The sequence below is a fragment of the Notolepis coatsorum genome, assembly GCF_963971535.1.
Source record: "Notolepis coatsorum genome assembly, chromosome: 20".
Classification (NCBI taxonomy): domain Eukaryota; kingdom Metazoa; phylum Chordata; class Actinopteri; order Aulopiformes; family Paralepididae; genus Notolepis; species Notolepis coatsorum.
In genome coordinates this window covers 66,543,392-66,567,263 of record NC_140184.1, presented here as the reverse complement: position 1 = coordinate 66,567,263, position 23,872 = coordinate 66,543,392, and the positions used below count along the sequence as shown (strand labels likewise).

Genomic DNA, 23,872 nt, shown 5'->3' with positions numbered 1-23,872 from the left:
CCTTACCGGAAGATGGTACCCCTCTCCTTCTACTGGGCGACTTCAACCTGCCTGACTCATCTCAGTCAGTCATAGTAGTCTCCCTCCTACAATCGTTTGACCTGACTCCCACTGCCATGCCTCCCACCCACAAAGCAGGCAACTCCTTGGATCTCATATTTTCCCGTAACTCCAGCATCATTAACACCACGGTAACTCCCCTACATGTATCTGACCATTCCTTCATATCCTTCTCACTAACTCTCATGCTTAACCGAAAGGTCTTCACCCCAACTCAAACAGTCTCACTCAGACGCAACCTGCCCTCCCTATCCCCCTCCACCCTCTCCTCTGACATACTATCCGCTCTACCTTTGAGTGACACCTTCTCTGCTCTCTCCACAGAGATGGCAACCTCCACCCTCCTTTCAGCCCTTGCAACCTCCTTCGACAAGCTCTGTCCCCTCGTTGAGAAACCTGCCCGCCGTTCCCCACCCAGTCCATGGCTGACAGATCCAGTGAGAGAACAAAGACAGGTCCTGAGAGCAGCTGAAAGGAAGTATAGAAAGTCACGCCTCACTGCTGACATCGACACATATCACAACCTCTTGTTAACATTCTCCAAAACCATCACTAATGCCAAAGCTTCTTTCTTCCACCATAGGATCGAGGCCTCTGCCAAGAATCTTCGCAAACTGCATGCTACCATGTCCTCCCTCCTCACTCCCCCCCCACCCCCCCCTCCCTCATCTTTCTCTGCCGAAGACTTTGTGATCTTCTTTGAGGAAAAAGTGGAGAACATCCGCAGCTCCTTCTCCCAACCCCCACCCATTCCAAATGCTGAATCGAGAACCTCATCCTTCACTCTGTCATCTTTCTCTCCCATTACAGAGGCAGAGACCCTGACACTGGTAACGTCAAACCGTCCGACTACTTGCCAGCTGGACCAGCTACCCTCCCCACTCCTCCAGACCATAGCACCAGACATCCTCCCATTCCTAACTGCAACCATCAACTCCTCACTCAACTCGGGGGTGGTCCCCACCTCCCTAAAACAAGCCAGAGTCACGCCGCTCATAAAAAAACCAACCCTGAACCCTACCGTCATAGGCAACTACCGTCCTGTCTCTCTTCTCTCCTTCCTTTCTAAAACACTTGAACGTGCTGTATCCAACCAACTTACTGCTTATCTCTTACAGAATGACCTCCTAGACCCTAATCAGTCAGGCTTCAGGACTGGTCACTCCACAGAGACAGCCCTCATTGCGGTCACAGAGGCACTTCACTTAGCAAAAGCGAAAGGCCTCTCCTCTGTCCTGATTCTCCTAGATCTATCTGCAGCCTTCGACACAGTCAACCACCAGATCCTCCTTGCGGCCCTCGCAGGAATGGGAGTGGCTGGCTCTGCGCTGACATGGCTGTCATCATACCTCAATGACCGCTCCTACCAAGTGTCATGGAGAGGGACCCTGTCGGCCACCCGCCCCCTGCGGACGGGTGTCCCCCAGGGCTCGGTTTTAGGACCCCTTCTCTTCTCCCTCTACACTAAATCACTGGGTAACATTATCACGTCTCATGGCTTCTCCTACCATTGTTATGCCGACGATACTCAACTCTTCCTCTCCTTCCCTCCCTCAGATATCCACGTCTCTGAGCGGATCTCGGCCTGTCTGTCCGACATCTCAGCCTGGATGACGTCCAACCACCTCAAACTGAACCTAAGCAAAACAGAATTGCTCCACCTGCCGGCCAAATCCTCCCCCCTAACCGACCTTTCAATCACAGTCGAGAATACAGCTGTGACTGCGTCCCCGACCGCCAAGAACCTTGGTGTTGTCCTCGACGACCAGTTGAACTTCTCTGCTCACATCGCAGCGACGACCAGAACCTGCCGATTCCTCCTGAGCAACGTCAGAAGGATACGCCCCTTCCTGACAAAAGAAGCCACCCAACTCCTCGTCCAATCAACAGTCATCTCCCGCCTCGACTACTGCAATGCACTGCTCGCTGGCCTCCCGGCCACTGCCACTAAGCCTCTTCAACTCATTCAGAACGCAGCGGCCCGCCTGATCTCAAACCTACCGAAGTCGGCCCATGTCACCCCACTTCTTAGGGACCTGCACTGGCTCCCCATTGCTGCACGAATCCGCTTCAAGGCCCTCGACCTAGCATACCGTGCGGCAAAGGGAACCGCTCCCGCCTACCTCCGGTCAATGGTCTCTAACTACACACCCTCAAGACCCCTACGCTCTGCATCTTCTGGCCGCCTCAGACCTACTCCTATCCAAGCTCCGGGAGGGTCATCAAAGAGAAGTCGCCTATTCTCAGTCCTTGCCCCACAATGGTGGAATGAACTACCCACCCCAGTTAGGACAGCCGAATCACGTCCAATCTTTCGCCGTCGACTAAAGACGCACTTCTTCAACCATTATCTGAATTAAAAAAAAAAAAAAAAACCAATAAAAAAATCTAACCCTAACTAACCGTACTGTCATGCACTTGTCCTAATAAACTAACCTACACTGTAGCACTCAACACTTTGATGAACATTGTTGCTCAGCTGATAGAGTTGTGCCCTTCCTGATGGCTTGTCGTACAGAACTTGTAAGTCGCTTTGGATAAAAGCGTCAGCTAAATGACTAAATGTAAATGTAAATGTGATCTGGAGCCACGTGCATAGTTGGCATCGAAGTCTAATAGAAAGAGAAGGGACACGCATCATTAAATAGTTTCAATGGTGCCACCCTGATAAAATAAAAAAGCTACTGTACATTACAGTAGATTTCATTATCTGTTCTCATGCACGCCTGGTGATACTAAATCCAAATTGAACTCAGGCATTTCAAAGAGAATATGTATGTGCGAAGGTTCAGAGTTCTGTATGAATATTTTCAATAACTTATTATTCTGTCATTTTTGTATGGGAGAGTCAGCTGAATGTCAGCTGATCTGGAGCCACGTGCATAGTTGGCATCGAAGTCTAATAGAAAGAGAGGCATTTCAAAGAATATGTATGCGAATTAATTGGCTTTAATAAATGGTTAAAGCAATAAATTGTCTGTTTCTTTGTTCATAGAGCATGTCGTAAAGCAGCTGTTCTCAACCTTGGTTTCTTGAAGAAGAAAAAAAATTCGAAATAGCCGATCTACAAGCTTGCAACATATTTTCGAATATTCACCTAGAATGGCATAATTATAATCAAGTTTGGAGTCCCCAAATATTTTTCCTGTGAGGTCTTTGTATAAAAAGGTTGAGAACCACTGCAGTAAAGCATATGGACCATTTCAGCATGTTTCAACCTTCCTCTGTATGTTTTTAATATGTCTCATTTAAGCCAAAAATAATCACTTTGCTCTATTTGGTGTTTTAAAGTTCTGCAGGGGTTGCTCCAAGCCTGTCTATCAGTGACATCACTGCCATTCAGGCATATGGCAGTAATGTCACTAGTAGACACCTTTTAGCATGCTCCCGGTGGAACTACAACTAATAATATAATTTAGATGTAAAGTGATTATTTTTCTTTATTAATGAGGCATATTAAAAGCATACAGAGGAAGGTTGAAAAAGTGCTGAAATGGTCATTCAATAATATCATTATTTCAATGTATAATGCAATATATATATATAGTTGAATCAATGTTGATGCAATGCTACATTATTTCAATGTTGCTCATATCATAGTTGAATCAACGTTGATTCATTGTCGGCTTTCAAATTGAAATTTCAAAATTTTGGTTGAAAATCCAATGTTCTTTCCATGTTGATCATAGCGAGCACTTTCAATGCCATTTTCTATGTCTGATATCAATGTTGATTCCAATCATCAGCCTGACAAAAACACAATGTTGATTCAACGATTTTTTGCTATCTGGGTATTCACTGTCACAGAACTGTATTTTGGCTGGAAAAGGCATATTGGGAGTCAGAAGGTGCAGTACCGGCCAGATCCTGGTAGTGGCGCTGTTTCAAGAATGCAGTCCTTCCCAGTCCCTAGTGGACCTCTGCTGTTCTCTCTATGGCTCTATCGGCTTAGCTTAGTTAGCTTACGCTAACGCAACGTTACTTTAGGTATTTAACGCGACGTGGGCATAAAGGAATGGCGAGGATGGAAAGCATGTTAGATGCATTTGACCCATTGTGGAGAAAAAACAACAGGCACTTATTTCGGGTCGCAAAATAGGCGGACTCTGAAGCAATGCTGTCTAACGTCTACACACACGGAGATAGTGTTGTTGTTGGGGCCGGGCGGATATGCTCACCAGGGGATTTTCAAAATAAGAGTATCGCAATATGAATCGATCTTTTTACGTTGCATCGATCCTATTTGATAATTGATAATAGATCGATATATCCATAGTAGGGGCCTAACAGGAGCCAAGCCGGCACGTTCCCCTGGTAGGGGCCTAACAGGAGCCAAGCCTGCACGTTCCCCTGGTAGGGGCCTAACAGGAGCCAAGCCTGCACGTTCCCCTGGTAGGGGCCTAACAGGAGCCAAGCCGGCACGTTCCCCTGGTAGGGGCCTAACAGGAGCCAAGCCTGCACGTTCCCCTGGTAGGGGCCTAACAGGAGCCAAGCCTGCACGTTCCCCTGGTAGGGGCCTAACAGGAGCCAAGCCTGCACGTTCCCCTGGTAGAGGCCTAACAGGAGCCAAGCCGGCACGTTCCCCTGGTAGGGGCCTAACAGGAGCCAAGCCTGCACGTTCCCCTGGTAGGGGCCTAACAGGAGCCAAGCCTGCACGTTCCCCTGGTAGAGGCCTAACAGGAGCCAAGCCGGCACGTTCCCCTGGTAGGGGCCTAACAGGAGCCAAGCCGGCACGTTCCCCTGGTAGGGGCCTAACAGGAGCCAAGCCGGCACGTTCCCCTGGTAGGGGCCTAACAGGAGCCAAGCCTGCACATTCCCCTGGTAGGGGCCTAACAAGAGCTAGTGAGAGAAAGGCTACGGATATAAAGGTTAGCTGGTGCAGCTGGGAGTGAAGCTGGTAGGAGAATGAAAAGGCAGGTTAGTCTCTCTGTGGGGACTGGTGCTACACCCAGGCTGATGCCTCTGACAGCACAATCTATCATCTTTAATTACAGCAGCGTGACACCCTGACACTACCTCATCTCTCTTTTTCTCCACACACACACACACACACACACACACACACACACACACACACACACACACACACACACACACACACACAGCAGCAATTACAGCCATCAGGCCATAACCCCCCTGTCCTGTCCTGCTCTCCTCTCCTCTGAACCCCCTCTGCAGGTAAAACCAACATTTGCCACAAGGACACCTTTAGTTTCAAATAGTTCTCTGCAGACAAGGGCACCGCTAGTTGGGACAACCTCCTTGGGCGCAAGTGTACACACACAGACTTGCTCTGAGAAACACGACAGATCAGATCAGACACAGAAACAAGTACACACAGAAACAAGTGTACACACAGAAACAAGTGTACACACAGAAACAAGTACACAGACTAGAAACAAGTGTGTTGAAATGATCTCAACACAAATTCATTCATTCATACCATAGGGCAGGGTTTCCGTTGTCCGGTAATTACCGGAAAATCTATTGAAGTCCGACATATTTAAATCTCTCCGGTCATAATGTCCTGTGAAAATAATTCCCTCTAAGCACAATTTGAATTGTATTAAAATAGGCTAAAATTAAATAGCCTATGCGATGAACGAAACAATCGTACATTTGTTTCATTGTTTCTTCACTCTGATAAAGCGTGGCTAGAGCGCACTCGGATTGAATGTTTTTTTTCTTTCTTTTGTATTGAGCCTGAAACCAAGCAGGTCTAATAATGACAACGATGTGTGTTCCTATATGTAGGGGGTTAGGCAACGCTCTAAAAGCTGTCTGCTGGATGATAATTCTATTCTACACAACGGTCTTCATTAGATAAACCAATAGATACAAACATTGTGTATGACAAAATAAATATGGGCTGTTTTAAATTGTGTGAATAGTTGTTGTGAGTATTCGCACTATGTTTCAATATAATCCGTTTTTACCATTAATTCATTATAAACACAGACATAAGGTGTCCACCGTGCTCAGAACGTCAAATTCTATCAACACTTTTTTTTAAGCTCCGGCCAAAATGCGTGGTGACGTGTTGACCAATTTCGGAGGGGGATCCCAATGATATATCAATAAAAACGTACTGTCAGTTCATGTCCAAGGGATATGTTCACACGCACAGCAAGTTTCACCAGTTCATTTTAACCAGTGGAGAAAGGTAAGAGAGATTTCCCTATCGTTTTTCTTATATGAATTATTCAACCTACGTTAATAAAACATACCTGGTGATCAACTACAGTTTGCTGTGAACATTATGATATGTGTGTAGTGTTCTGATACAACGATTATTGTGAAGCGATGTCAAGATTGGGGTGTGACAGCTGCTACAGCGCGACCTGTGGTTTGCTGATGAGAATGGCGGGGCGGGAGCTTGATGCTGGATTAGCGTATCGCTTCGTTGGGAGGCAGAGATAGTCATTGGATTCGGCAAATCATGCAACGTTTAGATTTCAGTGAACCCCACATGATAATGTTGCCGTCTCAGTAGTGCCAAATTTCTCAGTTCTTCGCTTGATATAATTAATACAAATGTCCAATATAACGGAATTCTTTAGCTCATAAAAATGTGATTATAACAGACTGCTGTTTAATGTCGGGCTGACTGCCCACAGACGGAAATTCGCCTATTTGATTTCAAGTCAGCAGCAGCACATGAGTCTATCGACGGGACTTATTTTATTTGGAATATAATGTATATGCAAAAGTAGCCTAGTTTTAAGTTAAAATATTATAAATCTACATGCCTTGAGGATGTCATTCTTTATATAGCCTGCCTATCAATTGTTTTTAAGCTCAATAAACTCTGACCGGAATTTCTCCCATTTGTCCGGGAGATTGAAATCTTTCAGGACACGGAGACCAGCACCAATATTTTCTAACGGAAACCCTGCCATAGGGAATGAGTCTGAGGTCGCCAAGGTGCAATACCGGCCGCATCCCGCTAGACGGCAGTATCGAGCAACCTTTGTAACCTTGTATCTTGGTCTGTGGGACGGCCAAATGTCTCGGGTTTCATTTTTCCTTGTCGGCCGAGGCGAACGGTTCTCTCGGTTCCATTGAAGCGCGTCAAAAATATCCCCGATCCATATGTTGTGGTGGATTATGCCGTGGACCAAATCGACATTGGATGTACCAGATGGCGATCAAACAATTGGAATATTATTTTTGGAATACTCCCGGACTATTTTAGCTTGATCCTGCAATGCTTTTATACCGATCGGGCTGATAATCGTTTTTAGTGTTCAATACCAATGCCGTTACACACGGGAACGTATGGATGGAAAATTTTTATTATTTTTCACATATTGAACGATAGATAGGTGATGTCAAATGGGCCATAGTATTGTATCCATAGCTATAATATAGAATATAGTTATAGCTCTACAAACAAGGTGACGGATCCCTATCTATCTAGCGGTGGCGTTGCTACAGAGCAGTGGTTCCCAACCTTTTTCCCCCCAGGGACCCCCAAACATCTCTGATGAAATTCGCGGACCCCCTCCTAATAAGATACCATAAAATACTTTTTTTTTTTTTCATTTTAATAACAAACTGCTTATACACAGTCATATGCATCACAATTAGACCCACTATACTTCTTTAACTTGTGCCTTCAATCAACAAATCTCATCTTGCACCATATGCATTTCAAAATGTTTGGCCAATATTCAAATCCTGTATTCATCCTCTCAAATCAGTCCCTAATGGTGAACGGTTTGCATTTATGGAACAAATCAATGCAACAAATTAAACTAAATATGAGACAGGAAATTCCAATCAGTAGCAGAGAGAATCTGTCCTAGCTGGGTTTAATACCTTTTTTTTGTCATTTTAATAACAAACTGCTTATACACAGGCACATATAATGCAGAGGTCTTTATTTGGCATGCAACGACACTCAATGTTTTAGCGGTACACACAGCGGTTAGTTTTTAGCACACACACCGGAACACACACACGCATGCATTGTCTCTTTAGAATCGCCGATGCGATTCGTCTCTGCGATTAACCCATCCCGTCGTCCTTCCCCCCCAAGGGCAGCCGGGAGCAGACAGGCGTCAACGTGAGCCGCGCCAGGGGACCAATCCAAGTGCTCCTGTCCGTCTTCGTCAAGGACGCCACAGCGTTAGCGATCTGTTGTTGTGCATGTTTTTCCATTGGGTTTATCTTATCGGGGGGGAAACCCTTGCGAGCACGGGGAGAACATGCAAACTCCACACAGAAAGGCCTGGGAGATAGCCCACCTGGGTACCTGGCATCATGGAAACCTAGGGCCCTCATGCATCAACGTGTTCTACGCACAGATCTGTGCGTAACCCGTGCGTACGATCATTTCTAAGCAAAGAGTGGGATTCATCAATTTGAACTTGAACTTGACTTCGTGCATACATCTACGCACAGGTCAGACCTGGCGTACCTAGCTCCCAGTGGTAGAATATATTATTACAACAAGGAAATGAGCTTCTGTGCATAATAACACTGGATGTTCTGTATGAACCGTAGTTCATTATAGTTCATTGTAAGATAGCAACAGTAGTGTAATTATGGTCAAAACCCTATAAATAGCATTTGGAATAATAGATCTTTCTCTCAGAATGAATGCAGCATGGTTTATATAGCGTTATCGGAATATACGGGGTGTAGGCTACTGACTGACTGCGCTCCGCGTAGCTTGATTGATTGATTGATTGAAAAGTTTATTAACAGATTGCAGAATGGGTACAGTACAGTTAATTGGGGTTGCAGACCAACTTTCGTCCTGTTTACATCAGGGTCCCCCATTTTCAATTCATCATAAATCATAAAGCTCAACTCGTTATTATTTTGCGCACAGACCGCCGAAACACGGGAACGTTTTGATTATATTTAAAAGGCTTTACGTTAAACGAAACAAGTGGAATTTCGAAGCTGTAAGCAGAATAAGTCATATGAATATAGTGTTCTTCCCCCTTTTTACTGTACAAGAAAGAATAGAAAACGCATTGCAATGACACCATGCAGATAGTGGACAGACTATATGATGGGATTCAAGTTCGCGTTTTTGTTGCTCATAGGCATGCTGTCAGAGTATGATATCTTAATCAAACATTCTAGAACATTTGTCGTCACAGATCATGTCCTAATGGAACATAGGCTATGGCATGGATCGTGATATTGTGTGGACTGTTATTATTACTGTACGGCGGTACCACCCATTGTGACAGCAGCCTTGAGTCCCGCACACAAACATGATGGAATTCAAGTTCATGTATTGAAAGGCAGGCTACATCATACATGCAGTGAGATTCATTGTTCTTGTATATGCTCTCGTATTATATTGTTTATATAGGCTACCCAATACTGACATCAAAATAGATTGTAGTATGCCTCTAGAAATCATATGCAGCAGGTAGAAAATTGACGGGAGATCCATCGCGATTTGGAATAGAATTGAGGAGAACTTTAATCCGTGGGTATTAATCAAACAACACGGGAAAAGGCAGTCATATTCCAGCGCGGTCTTTATTAGCCGACAACAAAATAGATGCCTCTAAAAATCATATAGCCAATCGAACACAACTAATAAAGGCATTCATATTACAGCACGGTTATAATGACACACAACCAACGCCAAACAGTGGTCAACGAACGGTCTTTATTAGTATTTTGAGCTGTCCAGGCAGAATTGCAGCAATGGTCTTAGGGAGCCGTTGATATCTGACATCACCGCCTTTTATTTATCCCATAAATCATAATACGCGATAGTGTCTTCTTGGTTCGACAGCAGTGAATTCTCCGTGGAGTTTCTCGGAGTCCCGCTCGGGTCGGTCCATTATTTCACATCCCATGGGGGGTGTTTCCTCATTTTCATGACCATATATGGATAATCATGCACGAGCATTGACGGTAGAACAAAGTGGTATTCATCAACACGGCAGGGCATAGAGCCTGCATACGCACGTGTGATGAATGCCGACTTCCCTGTGCGTACGCTAGTTCTACATTCCGTGCTTACGTGTGGAAGTAGGTCAAGTTCTACGTCCACGTTGATGCATGAGGGCTGGTCCCCAAGCGGGAATCTGCATCATAATTAGACCCACTATGCTTCTTTGACTTGTGCCTTCAATCAACAAATCTAATCTTGCACCATATGTATTTCAAAATTTTGGCCAATATTCAAATCCTGTATTCATCCTCTCAAATCAGGCCCTAATGGTGAACGGTTTGCATTTATGTTGAATGAAGTAAGAATCCACTGCAGTAAAAATATCCTCACCTCGAGTGGTGGTAGTAAGGTTGACTGACATGAGAATGTCCTGCTTCAGATCCTCATTTTCGATATATTGCACATAAACGATGAGCACAGCCTCGTCTGCGACAGTTGTAGTTTCATCAAGTTGTATGGCAAATGGACCCTTTCTAAGCTTTTCTGACAGCTGCTGCTCGCAATCACTTGACATCTTATCAATTCGGTCTTTCACTACATTGTTCGAGAGTGGTACTGATTTTAGTTTATCCGCCACCTGTGGGCCGCACAGTTTCTAAACCATTTTGATGCAGGCTGGTTTGATGAGCTGCTCGCCAATATTGTGCGGTTTCTTTGCTTTTGCAATTAAAAGCGAACACTCAAAGGAGGCTTCGGTAGCCTTCTGTAAATCACTGCCACCCCTGCTCCACGCTACTCTAACATCAACAGGCTTGTTCGCCTTGAGAGACTGTTCTTTCCTCCGAAAAAAGTCCGGATCCTTCCCAACGGTTTCTGGGTGCTTAGACGCCTGATGTCTCTTCAGCTTGCTGGGCTTCAGGCTCGAGTTTGCCAACTTTTCTCCACAAATCACACACTCAGGTCGTTTGTCTGGTCCCTCAGTGAAGCCCATGGTGATGTAATTTTCGTGATTGCTGTAGGTCCTAACTTTTTTTGCAGATGAGCTGCCGTCATCTCCTTTTCGTTTGTCACACATTTTCGCCTCTGGCGGCTGACTGCAGACGAGCCGAGAAAGTTAACTAGCGTGCTAGGCTAGCTACAGAAAGTGATACAGTCAACTGATTCGCGTTTTAGCGGCTACCCGGTAGCCTACTGTTAACGTTCAAAAATCATGTCTAGATGTTTATTTATTTATCTTTCTTTTTTATTGTAGTGGAGAGACTATTCATGCTTCTGATGATAAAAATATGCTAATTAAATATTTCTCTGAAAAAAAAAAAAACTCAAATCATCTGTGGTCTGGCGGACCCCCTGCGCCCCCTGGCGGACCCCCAGGGGGTCAGCGGACCCCAGGTTGGGAATCACTGCTACAGAGGGCTGCGTCTAATGGCTGGCACTGAAAGTGTTAAAAGATGCTTCTTTAGCCTATTTAGACCAAAGTATCCAGTTGAGTACAAATGGAACACAGATCATGTCAACTGACATCTCAGTTCAGAATAATCCCATTGTAACAGAAAATATGGTCTAATATCATGAAGAATTATGGATGGGAAAATAGCCTCTCTGCTTGCCCCGGTTTATCCCAGCCACCTCTCCTCTTCCACTATAGATGACTCTTTAGATATATGGAAAATAAGTGGTATAATTAATATAAAGGACCTTTATATAGATAGAACAGCTGCAAAATAAATGTAATTTACCAAAATCCCACTTCTTCAAATTCTGTTATATTAAAGTTAATACTTTCCCAACTTGCCAGATGAGTGGCTCGTGGAATCTTTGTTTTCCTCTGAGCCCTCAAGAAGGGGCGCCTTTGAGGGCAGAGCGTTGGGAAGAGACCCCGGAGGGAGTGCATTCAGTGACACAGCCTTGTTCAGTATAAGGTTCTGCATCGCCTGCATTCTTTAAAAGCTAAACTTTCTAAAATGTTCCTAAACGTAGATCCCACATGTGACAGATGCCGTCTTTCTCCGGCATCTCTAGCTCACTCATTATGACAGTGTTCTAACCTGTCCACTTACTGAAGTTCAGTCTTCAAAACACTGTCAGAGGACTTAGAAATGGAAATTCAGCCAGAACCCATGATAGCTGAAAAAGAATGAAATAGAAAATAATGAGAATCTCTGGAACTAAACTCTAAATAAGAACATGTGTTGCATTGCTACATGTAGCACGGAGACTGATCCTCCTTCAATAGAAGTATCCTCATCCACGAGCTGGACTCAGTGGCTAAGAGAGGTGACGCAGAACCTTAAGCCTGAGAAGTTGAAGTTGAGAGCCGTCGCTTCGGGTTTGAAATAGGTAAATTACACAAGAACAGATAGCAGAGAAAACATAAATGCAAACATGCAACTCTTTCAAAGACTTTGCTGAGAAACATGACAGATGAGAAATGATGAAATGAAATGTCCAGAGGTGTATTTACACGTCCCTGAAGACACAGGTTTAGTGAGACACACTGTGAAGGCAGCAGCCACCAGTAGCAAATCTCTAGGGGAAACACTGGGATGGACAGTATTTAAATTGACCAATTGATCTATCTCAAACCCACCCTCTTCTCTTGATCCTCTAATCGCAACTGTTGCTTCCCTCTGACAAACTGAAGCAACAGTTGTGATTGGAACGGATGGCAGGGTTCCAGATGGGTACATTGGCTAACTGGGCAATGGATACATCAGTCTAGCAATGAGCAGCACAGAAATCCAAACCAACCCCTTCACAGTTCACTCTGAGAGCCGCTATTCTCAACACACACTGGCTCATAGCAGGACACGCTTCTGCTCAGAAGAACCTCATGTTAGCTGTTCTCAACACACACTGGCTCATAGCAGGACACACTTCTGCTCAGAAGAACCTCATGTTAGCTGTTCTCAACACACACTGGCTCATAGCAGGACACACTTCTGCTCAGAAGAACCTCATGTTAAAGCTCAGAGCGAAGGCAAAGACAAGGCAGCAGAGAGGCCCAGGAGAGCAGGCTTCCTTCCGCTTAATCTCACTCTTAATCCTGCACCACAAGGAGGACTTGAAGCACCTAACTTTCTCAACTATTATCTGGCCAACCAATTAATATACATCTACAAATGGATTCACCCTACCCAACAATACAACCCCTGGGAAGACATTGAGAAGGATGTGTGCATGGAAATCTCACCACAAGATCTGCCATTCTTTAGCACAAGCATAAAACATCACTCTTGTTTTAGGAATACAGTCATTTCCACAACTCTGACAGCCTGGTGGAAAGCCAACAAAATCACTGGTAACATACTAACCCCCTGTAAATACACACCAATCTGGCACAACCCTGACTTTCAACTGGGCAAAGCACCCATATACTTCCCAGCTTGGAAACAAAAAGGCATTACTCATCTTCACCACATCTTCACAGACAACAGCCTAATCACTTATCAAGATTTGACTGAAGGATACGGCATTGGGACAGACCAACACTTCCAATTTCTACAGCTGAAATCAATTTTGAAATAAAAAATTAACACTACACAGAATGATCTTGAACCACCTCCAATTATATTAGCAATGAATAAAATAACATCACAGAAGAAAATATTTTCAAAAATATACAAAATACTGGCAAGGATTTTGGCAATACATTCCATCTCCCCTTCACAAAATGGGAACAGGACTTGGCTTTCTCTCCCAATGCCGTATCCTGGGAACAAATTTGCACCAACACATTCACAATGACTAACAACACTAACCTTCAATTAATCCAATATAAGGTGTTACACAGAGTACATATCACACAGCACAGGATGTTTCAAATGGGATTTGCAAGCACAGATGTATGCTCCCATTGCACCCTCAACACCACAGACAACTATTTCCATGCCACCTGGCTCTGCCCACCTGTTCAAGACTTCTGGAATTCCGTCATCAATACACTATCCCGGGTCATGAGCTGCAGCATTCCTCTCTCCCCCTTCCTCTGCCTACTTAGGGATACTACTGCTATCAATGTATTAGTCCAGAACACCAAACCCCTACTCGTTTACATTTACATTTACATTTAGTAATTTAGCTGACGCTTTTATCCAAAGCGACTTACATGTTCTGTACGACAAGCCATCAGGAAGGGCAGAACTCTATCAGCTGAGCAACAATGTTCATCAAAGTGTTGAGTGCTACAGTGTAGGTTAGTTTATTAGGACAAGTGCATGACAGTACGGTTAGTTAGTTTGATGTGGTCGTTCAAATAGAGGAGGCATGTGTCAGTGGAGTGGGACGTTCTGAAGCCAGATTGGAATTCGTAGATTAGATTTTTTTCCGCCAGGTACTTTTCGACCTGTTCGTAGACTATTTTCTCCATGACTTTCGAGATGGAGGTAAGAATAGAAACAGGGCGGTAGTTGCCTGGGTCTAATTTGCTGCCCTTTTTGTGCAGAGGGGTCACTCTCGCAATTTTGAAGTCCTTGGGGACGTGCCCCTGTTTTATAGAGAGGTTTATTATGTGTGTGATGACTGGGGTGATGGCGGCTGCTGCGTCTCTGAGGAATTTGGAGGGGATGTTGTCATGGCCAGTGGCCTTGTTAGGTTGGAGGGCGCTCAATTTTTTGAGTACCTCATCGGTTGTTACCATTTCAAGTTTGAAGTCGTCTTTGTGGACCCCTAGGTTTTTGTAGTATGCTACTATGTGTTCTACCCCATAATGCCCTGAGTGGGAGGGTAGTTTGTTTACCAGTGTTGTGGCTATGTTTGTGAAGAAGATGTTTAAGTAATTGGCTACATCCAGCTTGTCTGTGATGAGCGTGTTGTCCGTCTTTATGTTTATGTTTGAGAATCTGGTTTTAAGTTTTTTACTGCAGCCTAGTTGATTATTGAGTAATTTCCAAAGTTCGCGGGGTTTGTTTTTGTTTTCCTCAGTTTTGTCGTTGATGAAATTTCTTTTTGCGGTTCTGATCATGGTGTTTACGTCATTTCTTAGTCTGTTTCTTTGGATTTTTAGTTCAACCACGTGGGCTTGGAGTTCACTGTTTGAGCTTTTGGAAAGCTTTGTCTGACTTTTATGAAGTTCAGAGCATTTTTTGTCTCTGGTTTTCATAGCGGCCAGTATTTCAGTGTGCATCCATGCCTCAGCGCGATTTTTAACCCTGGTGGTTCTTATCGGTGCCATGTTGTTGAGTATTGCTGTGAATTTGGTTTTGAATCCAAGCCATGTTTCTTCAACCTGTGTACCACTGAGTTCATCTGACCAGTCCAAGCTCCCCAGTTCTAGGTTAAAGGCCTCTCTAGAGTAAGTTTTGAGGTCTCTAGATGTGACTGTTTTGTGACAGCATGCTATCACCCCTTTATTGGAGATCATTGACTTGTCAGAGGTCAAAATGAGGTCAATGGTGGTTTGTGTCGAACTGCATACCCTTGTGGGTTGGGTGATTAGCTGGCTGAAACCGTGCAGATCAGAAAATCTACTGAAGGCCTTGAAGACGGGTGCTGCTTTACGCAGCATATCCGTGTTCCAGTCCCCAATAAGAATTTTTTCTACCCCCTCCACCCCAGCTAAACACCCATCAAGTGTGTCATAAAAGCCACTCTGTTCTGGTGGTCTATAGATTGTGCCTACTAGTACTGGTTTCGCCCTGTCTAATAAGATTTCAATCCAAACAGTTTCAATTTCATCATGGTTAAGGTCAGTACGGTTGATGTATTTGGTATCCTTGTGTATATACACACAGACGCCACCTCCATACTGGTTCCTATCCCTCCTGACTATTGAGTAGTTTTCAATTTCAATCTCTGGATCCTGTACAGATGAGTCTAATTTTGTTTCTGTGAAACACAATATGTTAGCCTTACAGTTTAAAAACAACTGTTTGATTTCAGCCAGTTTAGGTCTCAGGCTATTTGTATTAAGATGAAATATGTGAAGTCCATTTTTGCTGGTAATCAGATTGACGTCGTCACACTTGAGGTAACTCTGTTCATTTGTGTCCTGTACTGTGGTGGGGGGAGGGGGGGCGTTGTTGCTGTTTGTGCCGTGGGTGGGGAGGGGGGGAGGGGGTGATTCTTTGTCCTTTGCTGGAGTCTGTATTCCTTTGTGTGAAAGCCCGCGATGTGGGGGGGGGGGGGGGGGGGGGCGGGCTGGTTGTTTACAGATATGTCTGATTGTACTCCATTGTGGGGGAGGGGGGGGTGCCTTTTGTCCTGGCCTCGGCCCGGGTAGACTAGCTGGCATGGCGGGGCCAGCCAAGCTAACCGTCGGGTCCTCGGTCGTCTCGATGTCCCGCGCCGCTCTCCCTCTGGCCTCTCGCCAAGTCTGCTGGGGCTTCGGTGAGGGTGTGTCGCCGCTTGCTGGTCGGCTGGTGCAGCTGCTGGCTGAAGCGTCAGTTGCGGCCGGCGCCCGGTGTAAGGAGCGATGCCTCGCTGTTTTGTCCCCCGCGACGTGCTGGGCGCCTCGGTTGTGACCCCGGTTCTTCCCTCTCGTTCTTTTTCCAGTTGTTGGGGTTCTTTTTTTTATTTCCATAATCCACTCCCGTAGGAATCTTTTCCGTACATATCTTTAGCCGCAGTCTGGTGGGTAGCAGTTGATCTGTGTGTGGCTGCTGCTTCTTGGGTCAGCAGATTTAACTGTAGTCTATGGTTTCCGTGTCATACGGGACCAGGTTCTGCTGATGTCACCGACTATGCACCGACCAGATATAATAAAAACATTGATCTCTTATTACACTTGACTGTCGGGGGTAATTTCTTTCGTTTCCGGATTGCAGTACAGTACTGTGGATCGTGGCTCCGAAGGCTGGATGTTTCACCTCTCCATGCCCGTTATCAAGTAGAAGTCGCAATGGCGACTGCTAATTTGCATTTTCGCTACCCTCCACTTCTGTCTGGTGTTGCCTGAGTTGTGAATTCAGGCTACAAATCCATAATCCACAGTCGGGAAGCTAGAAAATGCGCAGAGTCCCTATCCCTGGAAGACAGGAACCCCTGTCCCGCCCACCCCGTGATCACCGAAGTCCTCACAATTAATAAATCTCCGAACCACCAGAATTGCTTGATCAATCAATATTCACAAATCTAGCTCCTATTCATGGACTGGCCATCCACTCCATAACCAACCCTTCTCTCATTCCCCCTCCTCACCCGCTACTTTACTTACTCCCCTCTCTGCCCCCCCCCCCCTTTCCCGTCATGTGGTATTCGTTGTTGTCCTTCATTGTCCTTAGTTGTAATTTGTTTGTCAATGTCTAGTCCTGAGTCTCCCCCCTCCGAAGAAAATAATTTTTTAATATATTCTTATTTTACTACAATAATTTTATTTAATTTTGTACTGCTAAACTTGTGTAAAACGTATAATAAAGTAATAAGTTGTCCCCCTATAGTCTTGTTTTGTTTGTGTGCCTCATCAAAAAGGGCTAGGGCGAAAAGCTAAAAAATAAATAAAAAATCCTGCCACCTCTAATGTGATTACGTTCAACAGATTCTGTCTCACGCACAGTCACAGATGATAAAAACTGCTGATTAATTAGGAATTAACTTGCCCCCCCCCCCCCCCACCCCCCCCTCTCTGTCTTTTTCTTTATAAACACCTTATTTCTCTGTGAAGCCTGAGAGATGAAACTGTGAATTACATTTTTGGGGTCTAATTTGAAAATGAACATTCCCGCCTTTCTCTGCTGCTTGCAATGGCACAATGTAAATTGCTTGTGTAACCTGAGGTCAGCCAGAGTCAATATTAGTTCTTTTCTGTCTCGTCTGCCAGGTGACCAGAGGAGAAGCTCATCATTGAAGAGTGAGAGGGGAGGAGGAGGGGAGAGGGAGAGAGAGAGAGAGAGAGAGAGAGAGAGAGAGAGAGAGAGAGAGATGACGGTAGAAAGACAGGTAAATTAAAGGGCTTATGCCTTGGCTGTGTGTGCAAAATGAGAGCAACTGAGAGCCATTGTTAGATGAGGACTGTGTGAAGGGAGAGAGAGAGAGGAGGGGAGGAGAGAGGGGAGAGAGAGAGAGAGGAGGGGAGGAGAGAGGAGGGGGGAGGAAGGGTGAGAGGGGAGAGGACGAGAGGAGGAGGACAGAGGAGATAAGAGGATAGAGAGGAGAGAAAGTAAGAGAGGATGAAAGAGGAGAGAGGGCGAAAGAGGAGAAGAGGGATGAAAGAGGAGAAGAGAGGGATGAAAGAGGAGAAGAGGGATGAAAGGAGAAGAGAGGGATGAAAGAGAAAAGAGGGATGAAATAGGAGGAGAGGAGAGGGAAAGAGGAGAAGAGAGGGATGAAAGAGGAGAATAGAGGGATGAAAGGAGGAGAAGAGAGGTATAAAAGAAGAGGAGAAGAGAGGGATGAAAGAGGAGAAGATAGGATGAAAGAGGAGGATAAGAGGGATGAAGAGGAGAAGAGAGGGATGAAAGAGGAGAAGAGAGGGATGAAAGAGGAGAGGAAAGGGATGAAAGAGGAGAAGAGAGGGGTGAAAGGAGGAGATGGATGAAAGAGGAGAAGAGAGGGATGAAAGAGGAGAAGAAGGGGATGAAAGAGGAGGATAAGAGGGATGAAAGAGGAGAAGAGAGGGATGAAAGAGGAGGAGAAGAGAGGGATGAAAGAGGAGAAGAGAGGGATGAAAGAGGAGATGAGAGGGATGAAAGAGGAGAGGAGAGGGATGAAAGAGGAGAAGAGAGGGATGAAAGAGGAGGAGAAGAGAGGGATGAAAGAGGAGGAGAGGAGAGGGATGAAAGAGGAGGAGAGGAGATGGATGAAAGAGGAGAGGAGAGGGATGAAAGAAGAGGAGAATAGAGGGATGAAAGAGGTGAGGAGAGGGATGAAAGAGGAGAAGAGAGGGATGAAAGAGGAGAAGAGAGGGATGAAAGAGGAGAGGGATGAAAGAGGAGGAGAGGAGAGGGAGGCCTGCTCACCGGACACTGTTGACGTTACTCTTCCTGTCCTGCTCATCTCTGCGTGATCTCCGCTGCCGCTCAGCCAGGGACATCTCCTCCTCCATGTTAGTGATCTCCTCCTTGGCCCTCCGGCGGTTCTCCTGGAAGACACCGGGAGAAAGAGGGGGACACATTAAAAGGCCCACTCCGGTGTCTCTATGTAAATACACACCACCGCCCAAAATAAAGACTGGTTTACATTTTCTACTTGATTGACTGATCTCTTGATTCAAGGACTAACACTAGACAATAGGTCAATGTGAGATTCTCCATTGTATTTGCTGTATGTTGTGGCTGTGAAAGGTTTGTTTGTGTTGGTAATGTAGACATCTACAAAACACAGTTCTCAAGAAGGTATGTGGATATACTACTCAATATTGATATGGTTGTGGATATACTACTCAATACTGATATGGTTGTGGACATACTACTGAATATGGATATGGTTGTGGACAGTGATGTACCTGAACACGTTCAATGAACGATCGTTCATGAACGCGTTCATATTTTGGGCGAACGTGAACTGAACGTACTGTATATCCGCTAAATGAATGTAATTGAGACGCGTTCATTCTCAGCGCTGTATAACGGCGTTCAAAAGTGCGTTCATTCTCAGCACTCTATTATAACGGCATTCAAAGATGTACCAGATTTCATATGCATTTCAGCCGAAAACCCAGTTAAAACACACAGGCTTCAAAATTATGCGGAAAACCACCCGATCTGGCAACGCGCCTGTCACCCCCTGGCTACGTCATCAGACTCCTCCTCACAACAACAGTGGCACAGCGGAATCGGCAAGCAGAAGCCGAGAGCTGCAGCAGCACTCGCTCAGAGTCAGACTCCCTCTACAACGTCGGCGTATGAGCATTTAAAAGAGTTTAACGTTAAAGTCAGTACTGACTCAGACGGAAAAAATCTAACGTTTGTCTGTAAACTTTGTCCACCCGGTTTGAAGAAGCAAGTCCGTACATCGACGTCGACAACAAACCTTAAACGGCACATTGAGAATATGCAAACGTCCCGTTTAGTTTTCATAATAAAGACAATTCAAGCAAAGTTTTTCCTCATGTTTTTGAAAATATACTGTAGAGATGAAAGCTGCAGCTGCTACTGGTGTGGCAGCAAAGCGTTATGGAAATGCCAGTATTCCGATTGCTGTCTGTGGTTCAATAATTTTTACAAATAATAGCTCGCAGCAACGTATTGAAAAAAGAACTAACAAAATGGGCCGTTCAATATCTCCTTTATGTTCGAAATGTCAAACAGATCTGGGTACCTACTATCACTACTTTTGAGAATGTAAGTGTTTATCCAGGTTCTGGGGCCAAGTGGCACGTGAGTTAAGCAACATTTCCAAGGTCTTACTGGGACTCCCATCAAAGGAAATAAATTTGACACCCTTACAATTCAAACTATTTGATAAACTTCTACTTTCAGCCCGGAAATGCATTCTGATCAACTGGATTAAGGATAAGCCTCCATCTATACAAATGTGGTATAGAGAGATCTTCGGTGTGCTACCCCATGAAATTGATTGATTGATTGAAAACTTTATTAACAGATTGCAGAATGGGTACAATACAGTACAGCTCAATACACACAATTGTTAAGGGGATGCAGACTAGAGAAAGACTTTCGTCTTGTTTACATCAGGGTCCCCCATTTTCAATTCATCAGTACATATATGACATACATGACATACATATAGACAGTACTGCTACATCTATACATTTATGACATACCAGATTTGCAAATACAGTACTGTTTGTGATACAAAAAGAGTCCAGAAAAGAGAGTATATACATTTGACGTAAAAACTGTACATTGGGGGAGGTTGGGTAGGTGGGGTTGGGTGGGGGGGGGGGGGGGGCGGGCTGTACATTGAAGGTGGTTGGGTGGGTGGGGTGGGGGGGGGGTTGGGTAGGAGGGGTGGGTGGGGAACACTGTACAAATTTACAAGCAAAACTGTATATTGGAATATTGACAAAACCATACTTGGTCATTTACTGTACATTGGAGGGGGTTGGGTTAGGACATTTACAGGGGCCAGTTTCGAATTGCAGTCTCCCGTAGGTGTTCCTTGAGAGTGGTTTTGAAAGTGGGCAGTGATTCACATTACTTTACAGCTTTGGGTAGGGCGTTCCACATTGATGTGGCATAATTGCGAAACGTGTTTAGTCCCTTGTTTGAGCCGAATCTGGGTTTAACATGATTTGTGGAGCTCCCTCTGGTGTTGTGATTGTGGTATTCACTGACCTTTGGGAAGTATTTTGACATGTACATGGGTACCTTGGTCGTGTAGTGTATCTTGTAGACCAGGTCCATTGCAAGTTGCTGTACTCTGTCGTCTACTCTAAGCCATCCTAGGTTGTCAAAGTGGGCAGGGGTGAGGTGGGTTCTAGGAGTAAGGTCAAGCAGTTGTCTGACCAGTTTGTTTTGAGACTCTGCAATGCATAGAGGCAACAACGCTTCCTTTCAGGAGGTGTGTGTGGGCCCCACTATTAGACTATTTTCCTGCTGAAATTTCTCCGATCCTTCTAAAGGCCCAATGCCCCATTGTATGGACAGACCTAGGATAGAAAAAAATAAATATATGTATGTCTACATGTGAATGGGCTCGAGGCAAGTAAGATAAGATAAGATATTCCTTTATTGATCCCCTTGGGGAAATTCCTTTTTGCTTGTTTTTCTTTTTGTTTTGTTTTTGCTTGCTTATGGTGTGGATGATGGCATAGATTAACTGGAGGACCCCCTTGTCCCAATGTGTGTTTTTGTAATGTAAGTAACTGTACGTGAAAAATAAAAATAAAAACTAAAAAAAGAACTATAAACTATAAATTAGTTCGTTTTTGAAACCATGAACTTTAGTTAAAAAAAATTAACTATGAACTGAACTAGTTCATTTAAAAAATTGTGAACTGTGAACTGAACTAGTTCATGTAGAAAGTGAACTTTCCCAACACTGGTTGTGGATATACTACTGAATATGGATATGGTTGTGGATATACTACTGAATATGGATATGGTTGTGGATATACTACTGAATATGGATATGGTTGTGGATATACTACTCAATACTGATATGGTTGTGGACATACTACTGAATATGGATATGGCTGTGGATATACTACTGAATATGGATATGGTTGTGGATATACTACTCAATACTGATATGGTTGTGCATATACTACTGAATATGGATATGGTTGTGGATATACTACTCAATACTGATATGGTTGTGGATATACTACTCAATATGGATATGGTTGTGGATATACTACTCAATACTGATATGGTTGTGGATATAGTACTCAATATGGATGGTTGTGGATATACTACTCAATATTGACATTAAGAAAAGTTGTGGATTGGGGCTTTAAAAGGGATAGTTAGTATTTTTGGACATTAAGTTGTATGAAATACTTGCTAGTAGTATATTTGATGCAATGACCTTATCTTACTCACCGAGTCCTGTGGTCTGAGTTCTCACCCATTTCCGAGCGAACCAGGGCCCTCATTCATCAACGTGACTTACGCACAGATATGTGCTTAACCTGTGCGTACGACCATTTCTAAGCAAAGTGTGGGATTCATCAATTTCAACTTGAACTTGACTTCGTGCTTATATTTACGCACAGCTCGGAGCATGCGTAGCTGACGCCCAGTGGTAGAATATGGGGACTGCAGACGGACGACATAGATCAGTTGCATGCATTAGTTTCAACGCGGAAATAATCTTGACTGACGTGTTCTGTATGACCCCCGTAATTCATTATAGTTCATTGTGAAATAGCGATATTAGTGTAATTATTGTCAAACCCTAAATAGCATGTGGAATAGGTCTTTCTCTCCGAATGAATGCAGGTTTATATATATAGCGTTATCGGGTGCACTGACTGCGCTCGCAGGAACTGTTTTCAGAGATAGCATCAGATAGGGATGAATGAATGAATGAGGGGCAGTCTAATTGCAGAGAGAACATAATATTAACTAGAGTCCACTACCCGAGACACCTCCTTAATTTGTACCGCAATTTGGGACCCAAATTGGAGCTATGAGCTTAAAAGCTTTTCCGTGCTTATTTGAGAAGGTCCAGCTGCAGAGCCAGAGAGTCAGACAGACAGACAGATAGACACTGTTCCACAGTGTGTGTGTGTGACCACTAGTCTCCTAGTAGAGACCCCCCCCTCTGGACCACCTCCCAGTAGAGACCCCCCCCTCTGGACCACCTCCTAGTAGAGACAAGTTTTCTGAAATGTATGTTTATATATGCAAATGAGGCACTTCCCCATTAAATATGTGGACATTTATGGATGCAATAAGGCAAAATGAAGTCAAATGAACAACTAAATGTGTGTTATTGACGTTTTATTGTCACTAGTTTCATAGAAGACATGTTTAGGAAGCAAAATATAACAAAATCTCAAAATCAACAAAAAAAGTATATTTGCCTATTCACCTGCAGTGTCTCGCCTTAATCCTCATCTTCGTCTTCTTCCTAGAGAAGTCTCTACTAGGAGGTGGTCCAGAGGGGGGGGGGGGGGGGCTGAGTCTCTACCATTAGACTAGTAGTCACACACACGCACGCACACACACACACACACACACACACACACACACACACACACACACACACACACACACACACACACACACACACACACTGTGGAACAGTGTCTGTCTGTCTGTCTGTCTGTCTGTCTGTCTGTCTCGCTGCTGTCTGTCTCTCTGCTGTCTCTCTCAAAATAGTATAAGTGCTATCTTGGCCCTGAGAGTTGCTCTCCGGCTCTGCAGCTGGACCCTTCTCAAATCAGCACGAAAAAAGCTCGTTTTTTTACACAAAACACGTTGTCCTTTTTCGGCCTATTTATGAATAGTTTTCAAATAAACGCTAGATTATCGATAGTATTATGTGTACTTATGCACGCTAGAGAAGCGGGTAGAAATATCGATTATCCATGTCCTGGTCAGCACACACACACACACACACACACACACACACACACACACACACATACATACA

The 23,872-nt window shown here is 44.5% G+C and overlaps 1 protein-coding gene across 1 annotated transcript in view; it reads right to left on the bottom strand.

Moving 5' to 3' along the window:
• Positions 1-23,872, bottom strand: part of LOC311246897 (pre-mRNA-splicing factor ATP-dependent RNA helicase PRP16-like) — a gene marked incomplete at its 5' end in the record, with an annotated part of 131,674 nt that overhangs the window by 17,949 nt on the left and 89,853 nt on the right. The window contains one exon of the mRNA XM_084337138.1: positions 18,826-18,947. Within this exon, the coding sequence (XP_084193264.1) occupies positions 18,826-18,947 (122 nt within the window). The remainder of the gene's footprint in view (positions 1-18,825; positions 18,948-23,872) is intronic.